Here is a 20,424-nt window from a genome sequence, read left to right on the forward strand (position 1 = left end):
TCAACCTGCTAGGACAGAAGTGTTTGCCTAAATAAACACAGCCTGTGTAAGAAAAATGGATTTCTTAAAGGCAGTGGACACTAATGGTAATAGGTAACGAGCAATGGAGAGCTGTTTATAGTGTAACATTTCGGCTCTCTCTTGAAGTAATGTAGTTTTGGAGAAAGAGGTAATTTCTCACTCAAACATTAAATAAAAATACTTCAGGCCCGGGGCCTTTTATTAGGCATCTGAAAGCACACAATATTGTGCAACAACAAGGGTGTTTTCTTTCATTATTCCCTTGAAACTTTGACCAAATTTTTAACGGTTTGCTATTTTATGCATATGAGAATACTGGTCTTTGGCAATTTCCAAAGTGTCAAGTGCCTTTTGGATCTCCAATTGAAAAGTTTAATTCACGGACAAATTTTTTGTTTCAAGAGTGTACTACACTGTACAAGAATCTATGTTTTGTGTGTCCATGATGCAGCATTTGCTTAGAGCTTATTGTTGCAAATTGGGGTTCAACTTCATAAGGAGCTGCTTGAGCGGGAAATATGAAAGTTAATCCCTGCTTAGCGCAATCAAGCAGGGGAATCGAATCCACCCATATGTGAAATTTTACTGGGCTGGTATCTACTTCTGAATATCAAAATTTGTTTTGAGGATAGTATTAATCGTGCTTGAGGAGCTATGTGGGGTTGGACCTATGGATAGACTGCTCTCCCTTGTAGCACTTTGTATGAACCGGAAAACAAAATAATTATTATGTCATCACTTTGTACTGGACACTGGTAAGTTTAGTTTGGCTGTTGTTGGAATTCGTTTAAAGAAAGTGGACCTTATTGGTTATTACTCAAAATAATTATTTACATAAAACCTTACTTGGTAACGAATACTGGGGAGAGGTTGATAGTATAAAACATTGTGAGAAACGGCTCCCTCTGAAGTAGTGTAGTTTTCGAGAAAGAAGTAATTTTCCACGAATTTGATTTCGAGACCTCAGATTTAGATGTCTCGAAATCAAGCATCTGAAAGCGCACAACCTCGTGTGACAAGGGTGTTTTTTTCTTTCATTATTTTGCAACTTCGACCACGAATTGAGCAGAAAGTTTCACAGGTTTGTCATTTTATGCATATGTTGAGATACACCAAGTGAGAAGACTGGTCTTTGACAATTACCGATAGTGTCCAGTGTCTTTAATGTACAGATTGTTCAGTCTGTTTTATTGTGCTTATTGATTATTTCTCTTCCAAGAAATGACAATGGCTTCATCTTATATTATACAAAGATGTGTTTTCTTCTTGTTTCTGATCATAGACTTATTTCGTGACGGAGACCTATACACTGTGACTGTCTTTGACAACAATAGAAAATACAGATTTTCATTACACCCAAAACGGCACCCGACTTTTTTTGTGTTTCGAAAAAGATATCGAATTTGCTACACTGACTTGGATAGAATATGGCTGCATAATCCAGCGGCAATGTTTTTACTGCACATTAGAATTTCCATCCAGGATTCCATTTTTTAATCGATTTAGAAAAACAACTTCCCCATTGAAAAGCACTTCAGAAGTGGCAATTTTGATGTACAGAAAAATAAAATTGAACCCGGAGGTCGACTCGTCCTTAAAGGTCGGATTGTCTTTACAATATATAAATCTGTCTAAGAATAAAGCAACACACACACACCAATATATTACTTAATATTACATAATATTACATGTTATGATGTTTAATTTCCACCTAATATAGCACTTATATACCTTTAAAGTATATGACATTTATCAACTTTACAATCAAATAACACCTATTTATAATATACAGCCCAATGGAGCCCAGTTTAATTAATTATATTACTATGTAGAAACAAGTAAAATGGGCAAATTGACCATAACAAAATGTATGATCTGCAAATGCAGAAAAAAATATAGTATTACTTTACAAAAACAAATAAAACATTTACATGGTTTATCCATTGATTTATAGAACAGTAGACTTCTCTCTTCTCATCAGCAATGACCCCAAAAGTTTGGATCTAAAATAAACTATCCAATAATGTGAAAAAGAACAAAATGTATTAAAAATATTACTTCAAACAAAATTGCAAATTTTGTTGATATAGTAACAACAATTATTTTCCATCTTTTGGAATTCACGAAACCTTCAATAGCTTTAATAAATAACCTCCAACATATTTGACATCTTCATTAACTGATGTTTGAGATGAATTAACTTCCAAAATATCGCATTCATAGAATAAATTAATCAAAAAACACTCCCCAATGATCCTTTATATTGATGCAATACCAATATCACACAAGTCTGAAACAGTATTCATTCCTATTCATCGACTCACACAAATCAATTCTTGCTGAAAACTAAAAGCAATTCCAATCATTCTCTGGAATTTGAAACCAATTAGAATAGGATACTATTGGATTTGCTGTTTATTTGCACAAGGAAGACTGAGATTGGGTATGAAGGGGGGGGGGGTACCTGAATGGTAGTCGCCTGTATAGAAAGCAATCAATGCAATTCCATGTCCAGGATTTCTCGTTGATGTCACAGGTGTATGGCTGATTGGATTGAGGGATCTCATGAACTCATCCCCTCACACGATTGACCGACATCGGACATTACGCCTTGATAGTCAATCACCCCCCCCCCCAACACACACACAAAGATCTAAACTCCCATGACTACTCTTACACTAAGGCCATGTTAATTGATCCGACTGGCGCCCGAGGCCACATGATAATCCTGTAATCATGTCAAGCACTTATAATTCTGCTTAGCAAAAACAGGACAACCAGCCAAAATGATGCTTATCCTGCAATCATGTCACGCACTTATATTTTTGCTTAGCAAAAACAGGACAACCAGCCAAAATGATGCTTATCCTGCAATCATGTCAAGCACTCATAGTTCTGCTAAGCAAAAAACAAGACAACCAGCCAAAATGATGCTTATCCTGCAATCATGTCAAGCACTTATAATTCTGCTTAGCAAAAAACAAGACAACCAGCCAAAATGATGCTTATCCTGCAATCATGTCAAGCACTTATAATTCTGCTTAGCAAAAAACAAGACAACCAGCCAAAATGATGCTTATCCTGCAATCATGTCAAGCACTTATATTTTTGCTTAGCAAAAACAGGACAACCCAGGAAAATCATATTCTGGAGGTTGGATATTTTTAACAATGGAGATACACGTTAATGTGTTACGTATAACGCATATTACACTTAAGAGACCTTTATTTTAGAACAAAGTTCCATCAAATAACCCCAACTTTAACTTTTAGTTTTGAATTGTTTGTTGGTTGTAAAAGCCTGATTCATACTTCCTGTGAAGCAATTTTGTTTGTGTTACAATTGGAAGAATTAAAAGCTAAGCTTAGTAGACAAGATAAGACATTTCATGACAGTAACTCTACTCAGTAAGGTTACGTTTAGACAATAAATCTAAAACCCTGTTATTAATATTAACCTTTTTATCAAGGTAGATCGACACATCAATACCAAGAGCTCTAAAAGAATCTTGAGTACCAATCCCTTGGGGGGGGGGGGGAGGTGGGCGGGGAGACAGAATCTCCTGCCCTACCTGCAGGAAGTCCAGGCTCTCTGTGGTTAATATGTAAACATGTGATGTCAATTATAGACCCGTCACATGAGGGCGCTATACTGTCCTCATGGAGTGTATTGAGATCATCAAGGCCTTATTTCATGGCACTGCTTAAAAAAATAAAAAAAAGCTAAAGTAAACTGTGCCATTCGATGAGTCATAAATGCAGAATTCTCAAGCTCATTCTGATTGTAAATAAAACTTTAATGTTATAAGCTTTAATGTAATCATTTTCAAAATTACTTTTTCATTTACATGTAGACAATGTAATTATTGTTACATTCACGTCAGATTATCTTATACAAAAATAGTAATCGCCATAACCGGAATTTTAAAAAGGGGCTTGTTTACGAAAAAACAAAGACAGAAACTAGAGTTTTAATTGGCTAGAAGTGCCCCCCAGAAATGCACCTACTTGTGCCCCACTAATGTTTGACCCTCGTTTTGCCGCTATTACCAACATGATGGCTTACCAACTTGGTTTCCCATTGTTGATATCTTGAGTTGACTTAGTCTGTTTTGGGCTTCTCCGAATATGCAGGAGGAGGAGCAGTCTGTAGAAGAGAAATTGAAAGAATTGATGAACATAAAGAAACTTTGAAAACAACCATTATTAGTAAGGATTGTTAATTTCCCTCTGTGTCTCATCTATGGAGACCACACACACAACTGAGTTCATAATTCCATGTACAGCCACAGGCCTGCCTTGACCATGAAGCAACACCCTCTATAAGTAAGTCCCCCGAATTATTTAAGTTTGAATACTTGTTTAAGATTCCAGTTTAATTTCTGTGTCTTGTGGTTCGATGGTTTAGTAAGGTCGTAAAAGAAACAAACTTCAAGGTAACAGCATAGAAATAACCTCTCTTGAGTTGTGGTTGTTCTGTTAAATTAACAGCTGGTATGTTGCTAAACAAGTGGTCCTTTTCACACAAAAATTGTTGTTGTATCGGAGTTACTGCAAATCTTTCTTGATTGTATCCTAAAAGCTTCAAAATATTCTGATCAGTCATTGGTCATAAAAAACTTTCTGTCTCTGACCTTGCTACGTGTTGATGAATTCTGTAACTCTACACCACTGGCAAAGTGGACTTTCCTCTTAGTAACATTTGAATGAGCAATGTTTGACAGGGTTGGATACAATAACTGTTATACTTACTGGAATGGTCGAGGGTTGATTTTGCGTCATATAAACATACTGTGGATCATTAGGGTTGTAGTATGCTGGTCCTGTGGTGTTGAAGAAATGTACAAAAATCAATATTATACAATCACATTGGAAGAGTATGGGTTCGAGTCCCATTCGTGACACTTGTGCCCTGAAGCAAGACAATTAACCATTCCTTTGTCCTTCGGATGGGATGTAAAGCCTTTGGTCCCATGTGTTGTGTAAACCCATGTAAAAGAACCCAGTGAACTTATCAAAAAAAGAAGGGGTTCACCCCAGTGTTCATGGCTGGACTGGCAGCATATTGCACCACAGCACCTTGTAAACCATAACATGGTGCTATCTTAAAGGAGTAAGTCTCATAACTCAATTGTAGTCCCACAAACCTTGCAGGAAAACACTGTATATAACAGCGCCTTGAGCGTCACTGAGTGACTGATATGCGCGCCATACAAGAAGCCACTATTATTTTTAATAGAAACAAGACACATCAGAGCTTTTCATATTTGAGGACCTTACCTGGAGGGGGTGGGGCAGAGGGGTTCATCATTGCATCCGAGTATGGAGGGGGTTGCTCATAAGGTTGGGCTGAAATAAAAAAGAACGGCATTTGATAAATATACTTTGGACAGTTGAGAACTTAATTTTAAGTGAATTTCTTGTGGAGAATTTTTTTAACCTGAGCCAAATATTTTGTCTTAGTAGTAAAAGGGTTAAAAGATGACTCAAACCATGGGTAGTCTAGTCGCAGGCAACTTTGAATTAGCCCACCCGACCCACAGCAATTGCCTTGCTGCCCAGCCCTGTGTTTTTTTCTGTGATGCCCAATGAAAAGATCCAGTACAAATTTAAATTGTCCTCATAGACGTCTCCCCTACTAGAGGAAAGTTGATGTACTCCTTCAAGAGCGAAGTTCTAGGCCCGCCTTTGTCCAACACCAACACACTGAAGAAGTGTTGGTAAACCTGATGATGACGGGTCTCAAATTAACCGGCGACACCCCAGCAATTGCCCTGTGCTTTTGCTGTAGTTGTCTTTGCAAAGTTCCAATACAAGTTTGTATTTTCTTCAGAGAACTCCCTGAGTAGGGGCTTAACGCTCTGAACTTTTGTCTAATATGTGGTAATGGTTGCCTGTTTGGGGTATCCACCTATTTGGGGAAGTGGGTACTGGGTACCTGGTATCCATTCCTCTATCCTGAGAAGTCATGTTGTGTGACCAAGCAATGCAAGGTACCCATTAGGTACTACCCATTAAAGACACTGGACACTATTGGTAATTGTCAACGACCATTCTTCTCACTTGGTGTATCTCAACATATGCATAAAATAACAAACCTGTACAAATTTGAGTTAAATTGGTTTTCAAAGTTGTGAGATAATGATGAAAGAAAAAACACCCTTGTCACACAAAGTTGTGTGCTTTCAGATGCTTACTTTCGAGACCTCAAAATCTAATTCTGAGGTCTCGAAATCAGATTCGTGGAAAATAACTTTTTTCTCGAAAACTACGTTACTTCAGAGGGAGCCGTTTCTCACAATGTTTTATACCATCAACAGCTCCCCATTACTCGTTACCAAGTCAGGTTTTATGCTAACAATTATTCTGAGTAATTACCAATAGTGTCCACAGCCTTTAAGTACCCTTTGAGATGAAAGGGTAGGTACTAGGCACATGGCGCCTATTCCTTGTTTTTCAACAAGTTAAACCAAAAGGTTAATGACTACCAGCGACTCAACTGTACTCACCTCCTGGAGGATAAGCTGGGTATGCTGTCTGACCAGGGTACCCATAAGCACCCATGGGTGGTTGTTGAGGTGGTGGGTACTGGGCACCTGGCATGGGTGCTGGGTATCCATTTGCTGGGTAGGTATTGCTGTATGCCGCGGTTGGTTGTGGGACTGCGGACTGTCCGGGAGCAGGAGGGGGAACCGTTGGTGCTGCAAAAAAGAAGATTAAAAAATTGTCATTTCATCATTCCAGTTGCGATCAAAATAAACGAAACAACTTAAGGGGAAAGACAATTTTACAATTACTTCCTTGTCAATAAGATTACGATCCATCATCTGGTGTATTATGTAATGTGGTTACTGAGTGCATGCAAGAGTAGGTACACACATTCAAACCAGAGACCTATAACTAAAGAGGACAATAGGGTCCACGATTCGGAAAAAGGTAGACAGTTGGAAAATGGTACAAAACCAATGCCATGGGAGCTGTTGCCCAAAAAGTTAGAGTAAAACAAAAGATTGAAAATAGGAGGTCTACGGTTTGTACAAGCTTGAAAGGATGTGGGTAAATACAGTGCAGGTGGGTGAACAGTGAACATAGAGTCCGGCTCAACAAAACAAACGGCCAGGAACTTTATGATACCTTTAGTGGCGACTCTAAGAAGGAGTTGCCCAAACTCAATAGCACCTCCAGTCTTGAAGACCATCCTGAAGTCTGCTTTAGCATGTGTGTCCAATCCACCTACAAAGTAGAACATTATGACACCAGAATTTATAAATAGGACTTGAAACTTTGCATGGTGGAAGTACAACAGTTACTAGAGAGGGTTCCGCAACACCATGTGAAAATCTCTTTTGAGTTGTTGGTTCTGAATAGAGTCTTAACCACTTTTTTTTCCAGAACCAACACTACTCAAAAAGAGATATTCATATGGAATATATTTATAGAATGTATAAAAAGTATTAAAGTAATAATAAATGATTTGAGGTTGAACAAATTTCTAGAGTAGGATATGAAGTACCAACCCTCGGTTTGCGGCGCTCTATCAACTGAGCTATCTAGCCCTATATTGGTGTTCTCCCTATTTTGTCAACATCTTTGTTCGTGGGCGCCAGTCAGAAGTCATAATAAACAATGTGTTCCTTATCCCTATTTTCTCCAAGGAGAAACATTGGTTTCAACAGTGATTATATGGTTCTCAACTTCTCAGTGATTTGTAGCCATGATGAGCATTTTCCCCAAGGCCACGTTTAAGTTCACTCTGTCAGAGTCTTCATTAATACTCAGAATTGTTCACAAATGTAGAGCATCAATTACAAATTTAAACAGGGTTGATGCTTTGATCTTGGTAAAAAAAGGGGAATCCCCTGGGAGGTAAAGCATGTTTCTAGTGCTACACATTTTACAAACACCAACTGCAAATCAAATGAACCAAAAACTATAATACTTCAAGACAGTCAATTTGCCTTTCACTAGAAACATTTTAAAAATAAGAAAAGAAGGGCAATGACTTAGGATCCATTTCATTTCATTTTTAAGCAGAACATTTTTGCTCAGCGAAAATGAGAAATTAATCATCCTACCTGTGAACAATGTCTATCTAACAAAAAAATATCATAACAAAATCACAAAGACAGTCAAACATGCAGCTGACAAGCCAGCTGACAAGCCAAGAGAGCGGGTTAGTCAGGGGTAATAATTCTTAAAAGGCCTGACAGGTGTATGTTTTTGTTTATACTATACTGGAACAATCTCCCTCTACACATCAAACAAGCCACCACGATCTCAAGTTTCAAGACTCTTCTCAAAACATTCAAATCATCATATACACATAATCATTCTTTTGTTTCCTCTGGGCGCTTAGAGAATTTCTTTTGGAGGTGTTAGGCGTTATAGAAATGCGGTTGTTATTATTATTATTATTATTATTATTATTATTATTATTATTATTATTATTATTATTATTATTATTATTATTATTATTATTATTATTACCAACCTCCGGGCTGTGCCTTGATGACTCCTGTCAGGGCATTAGCACCAAAGATTGGCTGCTTGATGTCCACATTCTTCATGTAAAAGAACGGCATGGAGAAAGACTTCATCACATCGCTGCTTTTCTTATTGATGAAGATCACCTGAAATAAGACAAGACAAATCCTTTCTGTTGTGTGACTTAAAGTAGTCTGTGGTGCATCTTCAAATAATGGCAATTATTTTTTTTTTTTTCTCTGGTAGTTCATGACTTCACGCTGCATTTAATGCATTTTGAAATCCTTTTATTTAAATATTCTCAACATTATTTAAAAAACTATATTTCCCAATTATCAATCCTGAACTTTCTCTAAAATTAACTATCTTCAGTTTTTGTCTTATATCTAATTTGCTTCCTCTTTGAAAGGGCAAGGGCACCTCTATGAAGAAATTGAAACTTTCTACAGAAACATTTCAAGGGGCATCAAGGTAATGGGCGGTAAGCGGAGAATGGCGATCGTAATCAAACATTTGGCGATAAGAGGCCATGAATTTGGGCCAAGGTGAAGTATCAAGCTTGCTTTTTGTAACGGCTGCTTTTTACACAAAAGGAACAACAATTGAAAAGAGATTTTTTGTCATTCCCTGATGGCCTTACCCTCTGGTTGGTGAGGAAAGCCGTCCCTTCTTTTGTTCCCTTGAAGGCCCCATGTTCTGGCGATATGTCAAAGGTCAAATCAACCTTCTCCTTTTGCATTAATATCCTGTAATTGAGCAAAGCAAAACTGTGTTAATTAGACTTCTAAAGTTAATAGGGGATGGTTACTTCTAGAAACTATAAGACTCACAGGGGTGCCTTATAATTTTAGTACAGTTTCTAGAAGTAAATGGAGGTATATGCGGTAGACATAGAAGTTTGATCCTAAAAATTATAATTTAAAATAACGCATTGACCCCATTTGGTCAAACATTTGAGATTGAGAGCACAGAAATGATCAACAAACATCTGTATCTTTCCACCATTTCTGCCACTTTTTCATTTGTTAAAAAAAACTAAATTTAATCTTATTTACTCAGTTGAAGATTTTGTTGTAAATGTAAATTTAATGAAAGGAATGTGGTGGCAGGATGAGGATACAGAAATGTTTCCAAAATAATCATGAAAGATAATGATGTGACATGAGTCTGAACCGAGTAAAATTATAAATGCTCGATGTTTCATTTTGTAAATAGAAAACTACAATAAATAGGCAGAATTTATTTGGCCTTATGCTCAATCTAAGGTTTATCGTGATTCAGAACCGCAATGCGTCGTGGTGGGTAGTCAGACGGGGCAGTTTGCTATGCGGTGTATGTTGTCATTCACGACTCGCGCACGCATCGCCTATATCTTTGTGTGGATGTAACAGCGCCCTCTCTTGATATTTTGCTGTTTGCAATAAACCTTACTAAAAGTTACTTACTGATTTGGTTGGTTGGTTTAATTTCCGTATGGCGCCACCACCTTTTCACTCATTTTTACAAAAAGGGATATATCAATCAGGTAAATTAGATACTATATTATTTTATTTCGAATGGTGGCGCCATATGGAAACTTTTCCAATTTTTATTTAACCCACACACAAAACACAACACACATCATATGACATATCATTATCAATCAATATCATAATTAATAATAAATAGTCATCGAGTGACATTGAAATTTACAGTCACACACATATAGCCCCATAAATTAGTCCAATCCACTAGGGAGTGGATTGGACCAATTTATGAGGCTAACAAAACAATTACACAGACCATGGTTTCCTTCCTCCATTGCATTGCACAGAGTACAGACACAGTTGAGTTAGTTTTTGCACGTCATCGGCGGAAGGGTCGCGGACTCGCGCGGGTACGGGTCGTCCACCCAGTGCTACGATCACGCTGACGCGAAGATGAATGTACGCTAACTTCACAACCCTCCTTGTTTATCACAGAAAAGAAAACAACTACAGAAGACGAATATACTCACCTTTCTTGATGAAGAAGGATGAGTCCATTGCGAATTTTATCGCTGTGACTGAGATTTAACGCCATTTTGTGAAATAATCTAGCTTTGTTTATTTACAGTTTCATAATAGCTAGACTCCATACACTAGCGGCAGGTTTAGCGGAAGAGGCTTTTTACGTGGTCTTTATTCAGACGCTTACATCCTCTAAGAGAGAAGAAAAATACATTCATTGAAAAGTGATGTTTTTGAAAAGAATTAATACCAAATAAAAAGATCATCATTTGGTTTTGTCTTAAGATCTGTTAATGATCCAGTTTAGTTGTATCATCAGCAGATAAAATAATATGCCACTTGACACTGCTGACCAGGGGCTGTTATTGGCCAAGTACTGGCCGAAATTCCGACCTGCGCTTCATATCACCGTTGTCCGCTACTTTGCAACCAGGGCCCAATTTCATAGAGCTGTTAAGCACAAAAATTTGCTTAGCATGAAATTTCTTCCTTGATAAAACAGGATTACCAACCAAATTTCCATTTGATACATATTGATTGCTACTGGTATTCAGCTGTTGTTTGCTTACCCGAAAATCACGTAGAAATTTGGTTGGTAATCCTGTTTTTATCGAGAAAGAAATGTCATGCTAAGCAAATTTTTGTGCTTAGCAGCTCTATGAAATTGGGCCCAGAACAAACTGTGCAATCCCCAAATTTTTGCTGTGTGTGAGCAAATTGCCTATAGTAAAGTACGCTTGACCGCTAAGTGCGCACCGAATTCCCTGCTACTGATTATTTGCTTGTAAATGGTATGAAAGCAGAGCCATGAGACAACAAACAGCCATCTCAGCACGCATATTTTTAAAATGATGAAATTATCATTTCTATTTTAATTTCAAGTTCGGATAAGTATAAAAAATCGCAGGTCTTTGTTTCGAATCCCACTCTAGTCAATAATTCTTTGTTCAACCCCAAAATCATTTTACCCAGTCAGTTTGAACAAAATAAGGATTGACATTTGGATTAACAATCACATGTCTCTTAATTTTTTTTTATTGCTAATAATTTCAATTCAATCATTTCTATTTTAATTTCAAGTTTGGACAAGAACACAAAAAATGGCACGTTAATCCGGAGGTCATTGGTTCGAATCCCACTCTAGTCAATGGACCCTTCCCATGAAATATGCTAATCACATTCACGCATGCGAACAGACCCTGTTGGTTGGCAAACGCCGTAGAGTTGTGCACTAAGCAGACGCGCACGCACCCATAAGCCGTGTACAAAACAGTGCAATGTTCCCTCATTTTGCCAACCAAAACGTTAGTGCGCACGCGCTATGTGCAATTTACATATTTCATGGGCAGGGTCTATTGTTGAACCCCAAAAATAAAAAATGTACCCAGTCAGTTAAAAAAAAAATGGATTGACATTTGGATTAACAATTGATTATTGCTAATACTTTCAATTCAATCAAAACAATAATAAATTAAAACCTTCAAACTTCCCTTGCAGTCCTTTAAAATTAGATTCAAAACAAACGCAAAGATTTTTATTACTTTGCAGCTTGTTTTAGAGACTAACTTCTTCTTGAGCTCCTTACAACGCATGGATTCAAGGATGTTGACCATGAATTTATTCCTTGCGTCATAATCTATTTTTAGATATAGAAATCGCAGTAAAAAATCGAGATATATAACTATGGCGTGTCAAACGTTGCATTATTCGATAATATACAATATATGTGCGATGTTTCTCATATATATGCGATAATTGTCACATTATTATGTGCGATATTCATTTGATGTATGCAATAAATGTAATATATATGCAACAAATGTAATATATATGCAATAAATGTAATATATATGCAATAAATGTAATATATATGCAATAAATTGTAATATATGTGCGATAAATTGTAATATATGTGCGATAAATTGTAATAAATGTGCGATAAATTGTAATATATGTGCGATAAATTGTAATATATGTGCGATAAATTGTAATATATGTGCGATAAATTGTAATATATGTGCGATAAATTGTAATATATGTGCGATAAATTGTAATATATGTGCAATAATTTGCAATATATGTGCGATAATTTGCAATATATATGCGATAATTTTTAATATATGTTTGATAATTTTGTAGTATATTATATGCGATCATTTGTATGCGATGTTTTGTGACGGTATACATATGCGATAATTTAATATACATGTGCGATGTTCGTTCTTATATATGTGCGAAAACGGAATTGTGGGATATAGTATGGCTTCCTGTCCACATGATCCCCGTATCCGTAATGTTTTAGATCGGGCCAGACTATACTCTGGTTCAATGAGATTGGCGTAGGGTTTATAGTGATGGTCAGGGTACGAGACTCGAGCAGCGTATTTCCGAAATAGCCAGCCAGCCGCGTATTCGGATAATAGAACACATACAGTACAGGGAGGTGACAAAATGTTGCATTTTGCTCAAATCTGAAGGTGAAGATCTGTTTTACTCGAACGAATTCTGCAATATTAGCATAATTTAGAATTTTTAATTGATAATATGTCAATTTCACAGCTTCACATGATTAAAAAATAATTCATAAAAAGTGAAAAACATTAACAAAACGTCAAAAAATGACCCGCAAACAAAAAGGCAAAAATTTTTATTTTGTATTTTTTGCACTTTTTAATATGTCAAAAAATCATCACTGTGAAATACAAAACCATAACTTGAAAAGAATTTATACCCTTCGTTAAAACAAAACATTTAATTTGTAATCCATAACTTTCAAGACTAATATAGTGGGCGTATCAAATTTTGGAGCTGGGTAAATTTGTTTCACTATCTAGTGGTTAATTAACCACAGTTATTCTGACGCCATTGTCAATGTAATTCCGCCCAATTACATAGACGGTGGACTTAAACACAATTTGCATACATCAAATGAATATCGCACATATGTGACAATTATCGCATATATATGAGAAACATCGCACATATATTGTACATTATCGAATAATGCAACGTTTGACACGCCATATATAACAGAACAGACGTATGAAGCTATTAACCACGAACTACAACCATGCACGTTCTAAGGTAACTGCCGCTGGTTCCCTGTTTCTCATTTGGTTTATGAACAATGTATGTGCTGTTGGAACCAGTGCTTGCTTAGTCTCTTGTCCGTGTCGTTTCCTCTTCATCAGTCAAGATGAGAATCATGAATATTTGTTACCTATACTAATTTATTCCGAAGACCCGTGGCGTTTTCTCTTCAAGGCGGCTGCGGACGTAAAGAGCAGGGGGGGGGAGACGATTGCTAAAAACATCACAAAGATAATGGATTGGCATCAGTTTAGTTTCACTCAGTCAGCAAATTATCGAGGAATGTTATTATAAAATTATGGTAAGTTTCCAACTCAAATTAACTACACAACCGTACGCAACTCAATGGGAAACTAAACAACCATACACAAGTTAATGGGAAACTACACAACCATACACAACTCAATGGGAAACTACACAACCGTACACAACTCAATGGGAAACTACACAACCATACACAAGTCAATGGGAAACTACACAACCATACACAATGCAATGGGAAACTACACAACCATTCACAAGTCAATGGGAAACTACACAACCATACACAAGTCAATGGGAAACTATACAACCTTACACAAGTCAACGGGAAACTACACAACCATACACAAGTCAATGGGAAACTACACAACCATACACAAGTCAATGGGAAACTACACAACCATACACATGTCAATGGGACACTTCACAACCATACACAAGTCAATTTGAAACTACACAACCATACACAAAACAATGGGAAACTACACAACCATACACAATGCAATGGGAAACTACACAACCATACACAAGTCAACGGGAAACTACACAACCACACACAAGTCAAAGGGAAACTACACAACCATACACAAGTCAATGGGACACTTCACAACCCTACACATGTCAATGGGAAACTACACAACCATACACAAGTCAATGGGAAACTACACAACCATACACAATGCAATGGTAAACTACACAACCATACACAAGTCAATGAGAAACTACACAACCACACACAAGTCACAGGGAAACTACACAACCATACACAAGTCAACGGGAAACTACACAACCATACACAAGTCAATGGGAAACTACACAACCATACACAAGTCAATGGGAAACTACACAACCATACACATGTCAATGGGAAACTACACAACCATACACAAGTCAATGGGAAACTACACAACCATACACAAGTCAACGGGAAACTACACAACCATACACAAGTCAATGGGACACTTCACAACCATACACATGTCAACGGGAAACTACACAACCATACACAAGTCAATAGGAAACTACACAACCATACACAATGCAATGGGAAACTACACAACCATACACAAGTCAATGGGAAACTACACAACCATACACAAGTCAATGGGAAACTACACAACCTTACACACGTCAACGGGAAACTACACAACCATACACAAGTCAATGGGAAACTACACAACCATACACACGTCAATGGGAAACTACACAACCATACACAAGTCAATGGGAAACTACACAACCATACACAATGCAATGGGAAACTACACAACCATACACAAGTCAATGGGAAACTACACAACCATACACAATGCAATGGGAAACTTCATAACCATACACAAGTCAATGGGAAACTACACAACCATACACAAGTCAATGGGAAACTATACAACCATACACAAGTCAATGGAAAACTACACAACCATACACAAGTCAATGGGAAACTACACAACCATACACAAGTCAATGGGAAACTACACAACCATACACAAGTCAATGGGAAACTACACAACCATACACAAGTCAATGGGAAACTACACAACCATACACAAGTCAATGGGAAACTACACAACCATACAAAGGTCAATGGGAAACTACACAACCATACACAAGTCAATGGGAAACTACACAACCATACACAAGTCAATGGGAAACTACACAACCATACACAAGTCAATGGGAAACTACACAACCATACACAAGTCAATGGGAAACTACACAACCTTACACAAGTCAATGGGAAACTACACAACCATACAAAGGTCAATGGGAAACTACACAACCATACACAAGTCAATGGAAACTACACAACCATACACAAGTCAATGGGAAACTACACAACCATACACAAGTCAATGGGAAACTACACAACCATACACAAGTCAATGGGAACTACACAACCATACACAACTCAATGGGAAACTACACAACCATACACAAGTCAATGGGAAACTACACAACCATACACAAGTCAATGGGAAACTACACAACCATACACAAGTCAATGGGAAACTACACAACCATACACAAGTCAATGGGAAACTACACAACCATACACAAGTCAATGGGAAACTACACAACCATACACAAGTCAATGGGAAACTACACAACCATACAAAGGTCAATGGGAAACTACACAACCATACACAAGTCAATGGGAAACTACACAACCATACACAAGTCAATGGGAAACTACACAACCATACACAAGTCAATGGGAAACTACACAACCATACACAAGTCAATGGGAAACTACACAACCTTACACAAGTCAATGGGAAACTACACAACCATACAAAGGTCAATGGGAAACTACACAACCATACACAAGTCAATGGAAACTACACAACCATACACAAGTCAATGGGAAACTACACAACCATACACAAGTCAATGGGAAACTACACAACCATACACAAGTCAATGGGAACTACACAACCATACACAAGTCAATGGGAAACTACACAACCATACACAAGTCAATGGGAAACTACACAACCATACACAAGTCAATGGGAAACTACACAACCATACACAAATCAATGGGAAACTACACAACCATACACAAGTCAATGGGAAACTACACAACCATACACAAGTCAATGGGAAACTACACAACCATACACAATGCAATGGTAAACTACACAACCATACACAAGTCAATGGGAAACTATACACAACCACACACAAGTCACAGGGAAACTACACAACCATACACAAGTCAACGGGAAACTACACAACCATACACAAGTCAATGGGAAACTACACAACCATACACAAGTCAATGGGAAACTACACAACCATACACAAGTCAATGGGACACTTCACAACCATACACAAGTCAATTTGAAAATACACAACCATACACAAGTCAATGGGAAACTACACAACCATACACAATGCAATGGGAAACTACACAACCATACACAAGTCAATGGGAAACTACACAACCATACACAAGTCAATGGGAAACTACACAACCATACACAAGTCAATGGGACACTTCACAACCATACACATGTCAATGGGAAACTACACAACCATACACAAGTCAATGGGAAACTACACAACCATACACAATGCAATGGGAAACTACACAACCATACACAAGTCAATGGGAAACTACACAACCGTACACAAGTCAATGGGAAACTACACAACCATACACAAGTCAACGGGAAACTACACAACCATACACAAGTCAATGGGAAACTACACAACCATACACAAGTCAATGGGAAACTACACAACCATACACAAGTCAATGGGAAACTACACAACCATGCACAAGTCAATGGGAAACTACACAACCATACACACGTCAATGGGAAACTACACAACCATACACAAGTCAATGGGAAACTACACAACCATACACAAGTCAATGGGAAACTACACAACCATACACAAGTCAATGGGAAACTACACAACCATACACAAGTCAATGGGAAACTACACAACCATACACAATGCAATGGGAAACTACACAACCATACACAAGTCAATGGGAAACTACACAACCATACAAAGGTCAAGGGGAAACTACACAACCATACACAAGTCAATGGAAACTACACAACCATACACAGGTCAATGGGAAACTACACAACCATACACAAGTCAATGGGAAACTACACAACCATACACAAGTCAATGGGAACTACACAACCATACACAAATCAATGGGAAACAACACAACCATACACAAGTCAACGGGAAACTACACAACCATACACAAGTCAATGGGAAACTACACAACCATACACAAATCAATGGGAAACTACACAACCATACACAAGTCAATGGGAAACTACACAACCATACACAAGTCAATGGGAAACTACACAACCATACACAATGCAATGGGAAACAACACAACCATACACAAGTCAATGGGAAACTACACAACCATACACAAGTCAATGGGAAACTACACAACCATACACAAGTCAATGGGAAACTACACAACCATACACAAGTCAATGGGAAACTACACAACCATACACAAGTCAATGGGAAACTACTCAACCATACACAAGTCAACGGGAAACTACATTACCACACACAAGTCTAAAGGAAACTACACAACCATACACAAGTCAATGGGACACTTCACAACCATACACAAGTCAATTTGAAACTACACAACCATACACAAGTCAATGGGAAACTACACAACCATACACAAGTCAATGGGAAACTACACAACCATACACAAGTCAATGGGAAACTACACAACCATACACAAGTCAACGGGAAACTACATAACCACACACAAGTCAAAAGGAAACTACACAACCATACACAAGTCAATGGGACACTTCACAACCATACACAAGTCAATTTGAAAATACACAACCATACACAAGTCAATGGGAAACTACACAACCATACACAATGCAATGGGAAACTACACAACCATACACAAGTCAATGGGAAACTACACAACCATACACAAGTCAATGGGAAACTACACAACCATACACAAGTCAATGGGACACTTCACAACCATACACATGTCAATGGGAAACTACACAACCATACACAAGTCAATGGGAAACTACACAACCATACACAATGCAATGGGAAACTACACAACCGTACACAAGTCAATGGGAAACTACACAACCATACACAAGTCAATGGGAAACTACACAACCATACACAAGTCAACGGGAAACTACACAACCATACACAAGTCAATGGGAAACTACACAACCATGCACAAGTCAATGGGAAACTACACAACCATACACACGTCAATGGGAAACTACACAACCATACACAAGTCAATGGGAAACTACACAACCATACACAAGTCAATGGGAAACTACACAACCATACACAAGTCAATGGGACACTTCACAACCATACACAAGTCAATTTGAAACTACACAACCATACACAAGTCAATGGGAAACTACACAACCATACACAAGTCAATGGGAAACTACACAACCATACACAAGTCAATGGGAAACTACACAACCATACACAAGTCAACGGGAAACTACATAACCACACACAAGTCAAAAGGAAACTACACAACCATACACAAGTCAATGGGACACTTCACAACCATACACAAGTCAATTTGAAAATACACAACCATACACAAGTCAATGGGAAACTACACAACCATACACAATGCAATGGGAAACTACACAACCATACACAAGTCAATGGGAAACTACACAACCATACACAAGTCAATGGGAAACTACACAACCATACACAAGTCAATGGGACACTTCACAACCATACACATGTCAATGGGAAACTACACAACCATACACAAGTCAATGGGAAACTACACAACCATACACAATGCAATGGGAAACTACACAACCGTACACAAGTCAATGGGAAACTACACAACCATACACAAGTCAATGGGAAACTACACAACCATACACAAGTCAACGGGAAACTACACAACCATACACAAGTCAATGGGAAACTACACAACCATGCACAAGTCAATGGGAAACTACACAACCATACACACGTCAATGGGAAACTACACAACCATACACAAGTCAATGGGAAACTACACAACCATACACAAGTCAATGGGAAACTACACAACCATACACAAGTCAATGGGACACTTCACAACCATACACATGTGAACGGGAAACTACACAACCATACACAAGTCAATGGGAAACTACACAACCATACGCAATGCAATGGGAACTACACAATTCAACTAAAAACCTGAATACATACATTCATAAAAAAAGTAGGTTTGTATCATAAAATAGCTTAAAAAAGAGAATTACAACTATAAACTAAAACAAAACAAATATTTGCCACAGCCACTCATCTCATAATTTCTACATGATTTTATTAATTTCAACTAAGTATGTATTTCCTTTTTGTATTCTTTCATTGGCCTGTTCCATTGGATACAAACAGATGGGTGTTCAAGATAGAAGGCCAAGTTGCAGAGCAGATGATTTCATCCTTCCAACGCATCAAAGTTCAGCTTTCATTAATGGCTCAAGACAATTTTGTGTGGTATTATCGTTTCTATTTGTGGAAAAAGGGAACAGTTAAAGAAGCTTGGTTGTTTTTAAAGCAGTTTCTGTAGTATCATTTATATGAACCTTTATATATTAAAATGATGCGCAATTTCTTCTAGATTATACAAGTTGGACATGGACAATGTTGTACTGCTATGTATTGTTGTAAAAACGAATTGTACAAATGCATACATTTTCTTCTCATGTTTAGATTAAAGTTCCATACTTTTATGATGTATGTATGTACTTTGAATTGTTGAAATAACCTTTGGTGGACAAAAATGCGTATAGGGAGATTGGTACCACTTTCACTTTTTTTAAACTTCTTTTAACAAATAAAACAACTCGTCATCAAAGATATGTCAGCAATGTAGTATGGTTTTATAATCCTCGTTATAATAAAATTTCAACATTACAGAAATAATAGTTAAAATGGCTGCAACCACAACTTTGAAGAGGGATTGTTTCTTTGCATCATTTTAACCTTTTGTACAACGTATTTCCAACTGCAAATTAACAATGTTTTTTATAAACAACAATGGAATAATACGGTAT

At 37.4% G+C, this 20,424-nt stretch overlaps 1 protein-coding gene across 1 annotated transcript; it reads right to left on the reverse strand.

Moving 5' to 3' along the window:
* Positions 1–632: 632 nt before the first annotated feature.
* Positions 633–10,587, reverse strand: LOC139944437 (WW domain-binding protein 2-like). Its single transcript, XM_071941457.1, has 8 exons — positions 10,501–10,587; positions 9,145–9,250; positions 8,512–8,650; positions 7,155–7,253; positions 6,530–6,721; positions 5,301–5,369; positions 4,773–4,843; positions 633–4,167 (listed from the first exon to the last, which is right to left on the reverse strand). The coding sequence occupies exons 1-8, from the start codon at positions 10,563–10,565 to the stop codon at positions 4,123–4,125; spliced, it is 786 nt and encodes a 261-aa protein (XP_071797558.1). The 5' UTR covers positions 10,566–10,587; the 3' UTR covers positions 633–4,122.
* Positions 10,588–20,424: the final 9,837 nt, after the last annotated feature.

Source organism: Asterias amurensis, chromosome 11, assembly GCF_032118995.1.
Source record: "Asterias amurensis chromosome 11, ASM3211899v1".
In the NCBI taxonomy this organism is placed as follows: Eukaryota; Metazoa; Echinodermata; class Asteroidea; order Forcipulatida; family Asteriidae; genus Asterias; species Asterias amurensis.

Coding starts and splice junctions, on each gene's coding strand:
- LOC139944437 (XM_071941457.1), bottom strand. CDS start 10,565: ATGGCGTTAAATCTCAGTCACAGCGATAAAATTCGCAATGGACTCATC. Junction 5,370..6,529: donor CCCAGCTTATCCTCCAGGAG/GTGAGTACAGTT, acceptor TTTTTATTTCAG/CCCAACCTTATGAGCAACCC. Junction 4,844..5,300: donor CTCTGCCCCACCCCCTCCAG/GTAAGGTCCTCA, acceptor TCAACACCACAG/GACCAGCATACTACAACCCT.